Source organism: Perna viridis, chromosome 8 (genome assembly GCF_037379345.1).
Source record: "Perna viridis isolate PV_CMFRI_1.1 ecotype Kerala chromosome 8, ASM3737934v1, whole genome shotgun sequence".
NCBI lineage: Eukaryota > Metazoa > Mollusca > Bivalvia > Mytilida > Mytilidae > Perna > Perna viridis.
The window spans coordinates 42,006,034-42,018,847 of NC_142452.1; the positions used below are offsets into that span (position 1 = coordinate 42,006,034).

The following is a 12,814-nucleotide window of genomic DNA, read 5'->3' on the forward strand; positions in this document are numbered from 1 at the left end:
TATACAACAAAAGAAGCTTCTTTTGTTCTTTTCCATCCTTTAACGTTTCCCAACAAGTCTCTCGATAAAGAGAACCTCTACTAGCATATGATGTAATTTCTATCTGAATTGACTAATCCACAATCATCCCAAACTTCGCTAGAGTATTCTAGAATCGGTCTTATGAATGTTAAGTAAATCCTCTCTAGGAATTCTCGATCCAGCTTAAATTTTAATTTATGTAATACATTGAGTTGCTTAGAAGCTCTCTCAAATAGAATATCTATATAATTTGTCCATTTGCAATCAGAGCTAAATACCAAGCCGAGATGTTTATGTGTTTCGACTGGTTGTATGATAGAATTATCAAATGTAAAAACAATATTAGTAGTTCTGTTGCAAGTACTAAATACCATGTCAGTTTTATCAGGATTTAATTTACCAGCCATTCACTAGACCATATAGAAATATTTTCTAGGTTCATATTACTCATATTGACAAGTGTCTCCTCATCATTGGCTACACAACCAATAGAAGTGTCATCTGCAAATAATCTACAAAGCCCAATCATACTATCAGATATGTCATTGACATATACAAGAAAAAGAGAAAGAAGCAGTCCTAATACAGATCCTTGTGGTACACCAGCATATAATGAGCCTATGGTTGATTTTCCATCCATGAGAACAACCCTTGGTCTTCTAGATTATAAATAACTATAAAGCCACTTTAATAAGAGTAATCAAGGGAACCAAGGTTATAATGGTAATCAAAAGAATGTAATCCAGGGACGAAGACCAGACATGGAAAACAGACATACACAACAAAAAACATAAAGTAACTAATAAATTACCCTTGATACCTTATTGTTTTAATTTAAAAATCAATCCTTTAATCCAAACACGGTCAAAACCCTTGCTAACATCGCAAAACGTAATGCAAGTTTTTTACCAGAATCTAAAGACACCAAAATTTCACGATGAAGTTCAATCAATTGATGTACTGTAGAAAAACCAGGTAAGAATCCCGATTGAAATTTATAGATAAGACTATTGAAAAATAAATGGTTAAAAATAGGTTTATAAACTATCTTTTCTTGGATTTTACTTGTGCAACTCAACAAAGCACCTGGTCTATAATTTGATACCTTTGATTTGTCTCCCTTTTTATACAGGGCAATAACATGTGCCAATTTCCAATATGATGGAAACGTATGAAATCTTAAATGATTTGTTGAAGAGCACGAATAGGGGTCTTGCTATTTCATTTTTAACAGCAATAAGTTCAAAAATTACAATATCAGAGATGACCTCCCTTCCCCTGTCATCAAAATCAGGAAGATTTTTATCTCTGTTTTCAATATCTGTAACAGAACAAAAATACTGGTTCAATATATTACATTTATCTGAATAGTCAAAAACAAGTTTTGAGTTATTGTTAGGATCGTGGAGTGGTGGTACATGTATATTGTTGCTATACCTGAATTGACTCATTTTTTTTTTTTTCATAGCATTTATAGATAAAATGTAAACACACCAGTAAGATTAGCAGAAAATTTCTAACTACTTACATTGACAAGAGCATCAAAATTTTCTTTCTTTAGAAGATGAATGACTGCTAAACCCTCCTCAGAGTACATAGTGAACTGAAAAAAAAACATTCTGAACTGCTGGTCTAAATTCTTTTATCAAGTTTTTCCTTGAGGAAACAAAAAAATAAGTTTCAGTTCCTGTAAGAATCAGGCAGGGGTGAAATATGGTATGATCATCAGAATCAAGGAAAACAGACAAGATTTTCCATATCATGCTAAACCACTGAGTCACAATTTCACTGAAATGCACTGAAAATGAACATTTCAAGGACAGATAACTCTGTCAAAAACCTCATTTTTCTAAGATTATAATGACAAATTTCTGAGCAAATCCAGTGATGCAAAAATCAAATGATGGTCTTTTCAAATATAAAAAGCATCCTAGGGTATTTTATTGCGAGATTGGTGGGGTTTTGACATGCATGTTTCTGATTTTTTCCATTTTGCCTGATTCTTACAAACACTTACACTTAACTGACATTACATTAGTTTAAAAATACATAATTTACATTTATGTAGCATGAGGTCAAAGACTGCTGCAGCACATTATACAATGAAAAGTACTGCCACTGAATGTTCTTACAATAAACAATTAGTTATATAGTGCCAAAATTTGGTAAAACATCTATGAGATGAAATTATCTCTCTTTAATTTGGTAAAAATCTTAAATATTTTTGAAATCAGTAGAACATTTATACATTCATGTCTCCTCTTACTGAATTGTACTGTCTATTTAAGTCACATGATCATCAAACTGTTCCTATAAATAATAATAAGAGAGGGCGTAGCTCTGTTTGTTAAGAGTAATAAGTAGCTACAACTAAACAGTTTTCAGCTCATTAATTAAGGAGGTAGACTTAGGGTAAGGGAAACAACTCTTAAAAATCGCTGGAACGTTTGTATTCAGAATTTTACATCAATCTTATGTAAGCATCTAATTAACTTGGATTCATTTCATTCTGCTTCAAATGAAAACTTGAGAGGCATAGGTGAAATTGTACGTATGATGCAAACATATCACTGATTTCATGAGTTATGTCCCTTACCCTAGGTCTACCTCCTTAACCAACTACAACAGTGTTAACATACTGCTTGGCAACAAGTAAAGTTGTCCTTGACCCTATTTTGCCAAAGGAGATGACCTAGCTGACCTTATCCATGACCTATAAAACATTTTATTTAACCAGCTACAACAGTGAAAAGTTGAATTGATACATCCACCCAACTAACAGTCCACCTTTAACTATTATCAGTTAGGCAACAGCCCACATATACATATCTCTTACATTTGTAAATCATTGAAAAAAGGAACACAGCAGAAAGGGGTGAGATAGGTAAACAGTTGTTCATTTTTTTTAGAATAATTCAGCGTATCGGATCTAGATATTGTAAATAATTCTTTTTTTATTTTTTCTCTGTTTTTAATTGCATAATTTAATTTTAAATAACTATGAAGGCTACTTTCACTTTGAATTCACTTTGCTGACATATTTCTGCGAGGCTGTCTCAAACCTGTTACAGTTTGACTGAAAGACTATCATAAGCCTTGCATGCAATACTCCGTATTAACTACAATAAAACTTACTTTAGAAATACCTTTAGATATTTTTTCAGGAAATTTGGCTTGAATCTGTTCTGCAGTAAACTGTGGAGGGAATCCCGCCATAATGATAGTATCTTTCAACATGACACTACTATGTACAGTCCAATCAGTAGTCTGGAAAAGAAAGTAGGTGTAAAAGGCTGCTGTCTTTTGTTTTTTGGAATACAGAGTTATCTCCCATTTTAATATGGCACCTTTTACTAAGCCAAGAAAGAGGGCAAGACCAGCTTTTTCTTATAATATGTGTCTGCCTGGAGACTATAGCATATAGCAATAAAGTCTGTGTAATGACCATTCAGAAGAAGAGAAGAAGATAAATTATACCTTACAGTATAAGTTAAATAAGGAAATTAAGCTTCTATTACTCAGGATATATCTGTTTAGATCAAGGCCTGGGTTCATTCCATAGAATTTTTCTTCATGCATGGACCAGTCAAAGGACAAGGTATGGTAAGGCACATATTTGGTCATCTGAATGACTGGAAATTAGAAATTTGATATGGAGAACTATTTTTGCATTATTCAGAATATTAAATGTATGATTTAACATATATAACCACATTTATTTACATATTATCATCCAATGATTGAAAGTATGATATGCCAAAGTTGGAAATCTGCAAATATCTATTGAAGATGTTGAAATTGGGCACTTTTTGGAAAATCTTTGCAATATTTGAGTGCTTCTGCTGACTTGAAACCAAAATTATTGTTTATGATTTCAAAATGCCACTTTGAAAGGAGTCTAAATCAGTCGAGATATCACAGAATCATGTTGGTGGAGATCTTTGAAAATGACAATAAAAGCATAGAAATTTGGATTCCCCATTTTGGCAGATTTTAGGCTTCCATAAAACGGACAATTGATGTAATTGTGAAAATTTAAAACCATTTTAAAACAATGCAATCACCAACTAAACAGTCAATTTTGTCATTTTCTTCAAACCTATTTTTCATAAAATAGGGAGGGGGTAAATATGACCCTAAACCTACCATATTCTTCAATGTTAGGAGTAGGAATTTCCAAATCATACATAGATGTTGAGAAATCCCTCTTAAAATTTTCTCAAAGTGGGAAATTCACTGAGCTTTTGTTTTAAGGACATGTTTTGAAATATCTAAATCTTTTTATTCTCTTAACACCAATATCTTAGGGGCTTACATGCATGCTGCAGGTAGGGAATATTTAGGCCAATATGAAAATGCATGGTAGATGAGTTTACAAAGTTTCATGTACAATCTACAATTCTTATCAACTGTTAATATAGTAAACCCTGTCTAAACTGACACCCTCCTTTTCAGGGACTAAACAATTGATTCTATTGAGGCAAAACTTCAATTTACACCTTTGCACCAACTCAAAAATCTCTAAAACTGTTACAAAGATATCTAGCTTAAACAGGGGATCAGTTCATTCAGAAATCAGTTGAGACAGGAGGTTTTACTGTACTTAAGGCCAAAAAAATAATTCTCTTGTTTCCTGCTACCAGCAAATAAAAAACAGGGTAGGTAGGTAGGTAAGTAGGTAGGTCGGTAGGTCGGTTGGTAGGTAGGTAGGTAGGTAGGTAGGTAGGTAGGTAGGTGGGTGGGTGGGTAGGTAAGTAGGTAGGTAGGTAGGTAGGTAGGTAGGTGGGTAGGTAAGTAGGTAGGTAAGTAGGTAGGTAGTTAGGTAGGTAGGTAGGTAGGTCGGTCTGTCGGTAGGTAAGTTGGTCGGTAGGTCGGTAGGTCGGTAAGTCGGTAGTTAGTTAGGTAGGTAGGTAGGTAGGCAGGTAGGTAGGTAGGTAGGTAGGTAGGTAGGTAGGTAGATAGGTAGGTAGGTAGGTAGGTAGGTGGGTGGGTAGGTGGGTGGGTAGGTAAGTAGGTAGGTAAGTAGGTAGGTAGGTAAGTAGGTAGGTAGGTAGGTAGGTAGGTAGGTGGGTGGGTGGGTAGGTAAGTAGGTAGGTAAGTAGGTAGGTAGTTAGGTAGGTAGGTAGGTAGGTCGGTCAGTCGGTAGGTAGGTTGGTCGGTTGGTCGGTAGGTAGGTAGGTAGGTAGGTAGGTAGGCAGGTAGGTAGGTAGGTTGGTAGGTGGGTGGGTAGGTAAGTAGGTAGGTAAGTAGGTAGGTAGGTAGGTAGGTAGGTAGGTGGGTGGGTAGGTAAGTAGGTAGGTAAGTAGTTAGGTAGTTAGGTAGGTAGGTAGGTAGGTAGGCAGGTAGGCAGGTAGGCAGGTAGGTAGGTAGGTAGGTAGGTCGGTCGGTCGGTCGGTAGGTCGGTCGGTCGTTCGGTAGGTCGGTAGGTAGGTAGGTGGGTGGGTAGGTAAGTAGGTAGGTAGTTAGGTAGGTAGGTAGGTAGGTAGGTAGGTCGGTCAGTCGGTAGGTAGGTTGGTCGGTCGGTCGGTAGGTCGGTAGGTAGGTAGGTAGGTAGGTAGGCAGGTAGGTAGGTAGGTTGGTAGGTGGGTGGGTAGGTAAGTAGGTAGGTAAGTAGGTAGGTAGGTAGGTAGGTAGGTAGGTGGGTGGGTAGGTAAGTAGGTAGGTAAGTAGTTAGGTAGTTAAGTAGGTAGGTAGGTAGGTAGGCAGGTAGGCAGGTAGGCAGGTAGGTAGGTAGGTAGGTAGGTCGGTCGGTCGGTCGGTAGGTCGGTCGGTCGTTCGGTAGGTCGGTAGGTAGGTAGGTGGGTGGGTAGGTAAGTAGGTAGGTAGTTAGGTAGGTAGGTAGGTAGGTCGGTTGGTCGGTAGGTAGGTAGGTAGGTAGGTAGGTCAGTCGGTCGGTCGGTCGGTCGGTCGGTCGGTCGGTCGGTAGGTAGGTAGGTAGGTAGGTAGGTAGGAAGGTAGGCAGGTAGGCAGGTAGGTAGGTAGGTAGGTAGGTAGGTAGGTAGGTAGGTAGGTAGGTAGGTAGGCAGGTAGGTAGTTAGGTAGGTAGGTAAGTGGGTAGGTAGGTAGGTAGGTAAGTGGGTAGGTAGGTAGGTAGGTAGGTAGGTAGGTAGGTAAGTGGGTAGGTAGGGAAATCATTTTATTTTTCAAAAACATTTAACAGTGATTTAATAGAGAAACAATGCAGACTTTAACAGGACTTGAGCCAAAATAGCCGTAAAATGTTTAGGGTAAGCACAAAAAATAGGGTAGGCAAACAGGTAGCTGGAAACATTTTTTTTTGGCCTAACAGACTATATTCTTACAATGTATCCTCTTCTCATTGTTGTGTTCAGCCCATGGACAATAACTTGTTCATTCAGAACTTCTGTCACTAAAACAGAGATGTGTAAAAGATGACAAAAACAAGACACCAAATATGAGAATTTTCAACAGTTAACTTTAAAAAAGAAAAACTATTCTATTCTTTATATTGCATGTTCTCAATATTTTTTGTTTTAAGTGGATAAAAACTTTAACACCAAACATAAGAACTTTAAAAGAGAAAAATATTCTACTGATTGCATGTTCTCAATATTTTATGTCTTGAAAATGCCTTTTAAGCAAGTATTCTATAGTTAATTAGATATCACTTTCTTAACTATTGCCATTTTTCATTTATAGATTTTATCCCATTAATTTTTTTTGTGAGTTTAGTGAGTTAGTGACCCTTAAACCTATATTTACACTACAGCCCTAGAACCCCACACCTTCCACCCATTTCTGGATCTGCTACTGCTGCAACATTACAGGAAAACAATGAGTTGTATGAATTTATGAGTATAGACCATCTCACATGTATGAGATTGATACTTCTCACTAAAGAGACAAGGATACTCCTATTTTTAGCCATGTGTAATTCCCTTACCTCACCCACAGGTGAGTTAACATTTTTATGATGTCTTGAGAATTCAAAGGAATTTTGGCAAGCAGAGCATTCTGAATGAGAGGACTAATAGTAAAAGCTATTTTAAAAGTTAAAAAATACTCCAAACACTGCCAGAGAATGCACGACTAGGAAATCTCAGACACCCTTTGGTAAGATTTCAATGTTTTCTAAATAAGCAGAGCCTCGATAAAGAACTAGAAATCTTACCCTTAGGTGTCCTTGCACTCTCAGCAGTGTTAGATTCATAATATCTCACACCTGAGAAGTCATGAAATATTTAGTATCCCTGGTGAGAATAATCTTACTATTTGTATCATCCTGGAAAACCACGACTGTAAAGTTAGCATTGGAATCTGTGTCCAAAGAAATCGTGAACATCTTTTCTGCCTTGATAAATGTTTTATAGGTGATGGATAAGGTCAATAAGGTCATCTCCTTTGGCAACATAGGGTCAAGGACAACCATACTGGTTGCCATGCAGTTTGTAAACACACATTTGGCATCGCTAGAAAACACAAGAAATATTGATGTTAAGCTACTTACAGACTGACAGACTGTTTTTGCAGGTGACAATATTTGCGAATTTCAACTTTTAATGGACTCTCAGTTATATGTTTTGGAGGTATGAAGACAAAAAAGTGACTCTTGATATAAATTGTTGGACTAAGTTTGGTTGATAGCTTTTTATCATGTTTACCTGAATCTTGCAAAGCTAACTGAAGTTAAGTTGATAAAAAAATTTATTTAAAAATCCCATTTTTCAATTTAACAAAAAAATTCTCAAAATACTGAGAAGTAATTCAATAAAAGAATTCTCTGAGTATGTTTGTCAAAATAATTTAAAAAAAAAAAAAAATTTTCAAGACAACCTTTACCTGAATATTTTTAGTACTGTGCCTCAATGCAAAATTTTACATTTAACAAGTATCACAAACAGACAGACGGACTAATTGATGCAAGAACAGCATGCCCAATAGACATAAATTACAAACATAGACTAGCCTAAATTGCTACATGGCTTTTGCTGTAAACAGGGTACAAAAAGTAAAGATCTAGATTACAAATATATATCTATACATGTAGCCATCACCACTTCCTAGCCAGTAGCATTGTGCTATCTCTGGAACTATTTCAGAAAGTAAGAAATCCTCAACTTCTTAAGAAAAATATGTATTACTTCACCATGTACATAATTGTGGAAATTGGGCATTAATGGGACATAAAGCAATATCCTACAATGTAATGGTGAATAAAAAGGGGATGGCACAATGTTCAAAATGGTCTTACCTGAAAACTACAGTATGGAAACAAGTTTTGCTGAAACTTGGCCTTAACCTGTATTTTAAGGTACTTATCAACTGTGCAAAGTTTCAAAAGTTTCAACAAAGTAACGGATCCTTTTCTTAAGTTATCATCTGCACAAGCAATTTTCTGAGTATATACATTTATAAAAGAGTCAAATCTGTGTATGGCCAAAAATCTATGTATTCTTCACAGATCTGTGTCCTTTAAACAATATATATAACTTCATACTTCAAAAAAAAATTTGTTCAAAACTATGTCCCCTTTTCGGTGAACAATGTGACGACAAAATTGCCAGTACACAGTCGGTTACATAGTTTTTCCAATTAGGCAATAACCGCAACATGGCAGGAGATTCTGTACCGGATGATGGTTATGCATTTTATGGCAAAATGAAACAAAAATAAGGCATTAATGGAACATTAAGTGATACCTGCCAAGTAATTGTGAAAAAAAGGGGAACGGCAAAATGATCAAAATGGCCTTAATCGAAAACTATAATTTGGATTCTGCTGAAAATTGTTCTCAGTGATATCAACTTACATGTAGGTATTTCCTAAACAAAATTCAAGCAAGGTAGGGATATATATTCACCAGGGTCCAAGCTCTGATGCTATGATCAATTTACACAGGAAAAGTAGCAACATACATGTACATTTTCATATTTTAAAGCAGATTGAAAAATATGTTAAGAACCAGTAAGGAAAAATGTGTTTTTATGCATACAAAAACATGAAACCACATATTTTTTTTCAAATCATACACGTTTTTTTCATTAATCTATCCTTTAGTCCTGTACAAATTTTATTATGTCTTTCTATGTGTGTCCTGATTATATGCAAAATGTATGCCTTAGGCCAAAAAATAATACTTTTGTTTCCTGCTACCAGCAAAAAATAATAAGGTAGGGAAATTATTTGATTTTTTGATTTTTCAAAAACATTTTATATTGAGATAATGGGGAAACTGTCAAGGCATCAACAGTGCTTGAGCCAAAATAGCCATAAAATGTTTAGTACAGGTGCAAAAAACTAGGGTAGGCAAGATAGCAGGAAACAAATATATTATTTTTTTGGCCTATTTTTTTTCCTGTAACATTTTGAAAAGTAGTGAGTTTGATTTTTAATTTAAGGAATTAAAATAAAAGAGAAAATGAGCAACATTATTTATTGATTTTAATGTGATTATTTTGAAACAAGGAAGAAAAAAATCAAATAAAATAAAAGTATAACAGACAATTGTACAAACAGAAGATCAGAGGGTTAAGGAAAATTCTTACGCAACATTCTTACATAATGATGATTGGATAACATAATAAATTTCAGGATGTCATGTCAAGTCCATGATTCACTTTTGCAATTTTTTACACATGCCCGAAGTTATTCTTAAGGATTTTTAATGGTTATTTTTACATTTATATTTGACAGTTGCATTAAAATGGAGATAACTTTATTGTATTAGAAATTTTGTTCTCATCAATCTACACTACAGTCAACACAAATTTTAATTTCTCCACTCTCCACAGGGGAGATATTCTGAGTGTAGTCAGAGTGTCTCCACTCTCCACAGGAAAGATATTCTGAGTTGTAGTCAGAGTGTCTCCACTCTCCACAGTGGAGATATTCTGAGTGTAGTCAGAGTGTCTCCACTCTCCACAGGAAAGATATTCTGAGTGGTCAGAGTGTCTCCACTCTCCACAGGAAAGATATTCTGAGTGTAGTCAGAGTGTCTCCACTCTCCACAGGAAAGATATTCTGAGTGTAGTCAGTGTCTCCACTCTCCACAGTGGAGATATTGTGAGTGGAGTCACAGTAGAGTCACCATTTCTAATATTGTCTGTAGTTGACTTCTCGTGTCTTCATACCAAAGTATATTTAATGGTTCTGGCTGTTTAATAACATTTAAATAATGGACAGAAATAATATTGAAAAGTATAGAAATGGAGCTACTTTATCTCAGTTTTGACACAATGGAGGGCATTAGTGGCTTCACTGTGAACAGCGGAGAAATTAAAATTTTGGTTGACAGTAGTTTATTTGACTGTGGCAAATAACTGTTTACTGGCTCCGCTTACGCGTCTGCATTTAACTAAATTTGCCAGTGTCAAATCCTCGATTGATGACTCCAAATCTTCAAATCCAATACTGTTATATCCTAAATAAAAGAGCATCATGTTCCTCCACATTGTTACCCTGGACGTCTTCACGAAGTTCTGAACAATAGTAATCTGGTCAAAACATCATTCATTTTATTGAAATTCACCTTCAAACCAAAAGTTTAAATTCAGGAACCATACTGGAAGCATTTTTTTCTGAATTTGACCAAAATACACAGCAAAGACTGGGATGATGTATAAAAGCTTCTTTTTCAGTTCTGTAAAGTTTGAGTTATAATAAAGAAACAAGTTTATTGTTTTAAGCTTAAAATCTATATTTGAAATTTCTATACTGATACCTTAACACAACCATATAAAAGCTATCACCATTATCACCTAGCATTACTTATATCAGATAACCTTACCCAAACTTCTTTCTACATACAAAAAATATTGTTCAAGAAATAGCCTCCATTGAAATATGTCATGTAAATTTACAGTGAAACCAATCTAAAAATAGCCTCCATGTAAAACTGTGAAACCTGCCATACTGAACCTTTGTATATGGACAGTAGAATGTGTTCAGTTTAGACTGGTGTTTGGTTTATCCAGGTTATATATTCAAGCTAATAGAAAGGGACTTCAAAAAGGTATCTTGTTTAGACAGGTTTTAGTTTAAGTCAGGGTTCAGTTTATAAAGGTTTCACTACATGTATATAAACTTATCTACAAAAAATGAAAATACATATACCTTGTATACATTTTTTGTATCAAATACCAGTGTAGTTTATCAAAATTTAATACAAAGATTTACCGAAAATTCTTGATAATTCACATTGTGAAATAAATTCGGTCATTTCACTCTCAGACTTGCCTTACACTAATTAGTCACAAAACGTCACAACACAAATATCAATCCACCATAACTCGTGAATGGAACAAGATTCACCCACTCGTTAAATCTTGGCATTCTTCGGCACGTGATCATGCTTTGGTTATTCACTCTTTCCTATTAATTATTCTATTATTCATGAAGTCATGGTGTACTTCAAATTTGAAATGAAGTACTTTTTGTCCCTTTGACAAGTGTCACATGGTTTCACAGTACTTATGGAAAAATAAGGTTTTTGACAGAGTTATCTGCCCTTGAAATGTTCATTTTCAGTGTATTTCAATGAAAATATAACTGAATTTACCAAAGTGATATGGAAAATCTTGTCTTTTTAAGTAGCAGTCTTTATAAAAATCAGACAGAAGGTGATTTATGCATGTCAAAAAACCCACCAAATTCACTTTTGTTTCTAACTCAGTAAAGGTTACAGACTACAAAACTGGTCTTAGTTTGTCATTTGGTTCTTGCACTTTCGAGTCGTCGAGATAAAAGTTTTATAGATTGTGTATGAAATTGGTACTTTGCAAGAGTTATCGTTCTTGATTCGACTTGATTTGGTTGCTTTGAGTGGGAGATCAATGTTTAGTTTTCTCAAAAGTACAGATCTAAATACAGAAAGGACTATTGTTACTCAAGAGTATATTATATGTAGACCAAAAAAGCATGATTTGTTCGGTGGGTTTTTCTACACCATGAATCACCTCTACATTAGGCAGTGTCTGAGTTTTTATATGGACTGGTACTTAATTCTTCATTCTGATGGTGCAGATAGTCAAATTAAACTTTTAAAATGATGGGGTTTTTTATACTGTTTCACCCACTGCCTGATTCTTACAAAAACAGACACTTAAACAGCTTAAATGAGTTAATGAGACCAAATACTAACCTTGTTATGTTGAACTCTTCCTCGAGGTTAAGTTTGAGAGCTCGGAGCTTGTTCAATAGTTTTGGGTCCGTACCATTTACCCAAGTATAAACAACATCAACTGGAAGTGGGGAACATACACTGCAAACAGAAAACAAATTTCTAAAAATGCAGCCTTCAAAACACACCAAATCAACAATTCAAAGACAAATCTTTAAAGAATTTGTAACAAGTCAGCAGCATAAATGTTTTGTGACTTCACATGTAGTTTAGTGGTCAGAATTGGATAAAAATCCATAATCTTAATAATCAGTCATCTTTCCAATGCGATTTCAATTAAAATTGAACTTGCTGCTAAAATATTTAGGTCTAATGGTGATCAGTACCTTGTTTACTAATTAAGACATCTGTAGACTGCCATATGTTACCAGATCCTGTCCATAAAGCACTTTAAATAAGTTCAGAAACAGCTGATTTACAAACGTTTGAATGACCAGATGAGTTAATACAAACACATAATGGAAAAATGTTATTTTAATCAAGATCTTTGATAATCAATTTTGGAAAAAATAGTATACAATGTATTATTGCTGGAAATAAAAAAAAAAATTATCAATTTTTTATTCAAATTGATCATCAGAACATTACTGCTTTAGTTCATTGTATTGACATCATATTACTGTTACAATTATAAACTAATGAGAATTGTAAATT

General features: G+C 34.8%; 2 protein-coding genes across 2 annotated transcripts in view; one reads left to right on the plus strand and one right to left on the minus strand.

Moving 5' to 3' along the window:
- LOC148610571 (N-acetylglucosamine-1-phosphotransferase subunits alpha/beta-like) overlaps positions 1-12,814 on the minus strand; it is a 63,519-nt gene that overhangs the window by 48,103 nt on the left and 2,602 nt on the right. The window contains exons 3-7 of the mRNA XM_088595714.1: positions 12,122-12,241; positions 7,252-7,451; positions 6,324-6,391; positions 3,157-3,288; positions 1,550-1,624 (exon numbers count right to left, since the gene is read on the minus strand). Of these exons, the coding sequence (XP_088451840.1) occupies positions 1,550-1,624; positions 3,157-3,288; positions 6,324-6,391; positions 7,252-7,451; positions 12,122-12,241 (595 nt within the window). The remainder of the gene's footprint in view (positions 1-1,549; positions 1,625-3,156; positions 3,289-6,323; positions 6,392-7,251; positions 7,452-12,121; positions 12,242-12,814) is intronic.
- Positions 1-12,814, plus strand: part of LOC148610574 (uncharacterized) — a 44,302-nt gene that overhangs the window by 3,167 nt on the left and 28,321 nt on the right. The gene's annotated exons all lie outside the window — the stretch shown is intronic.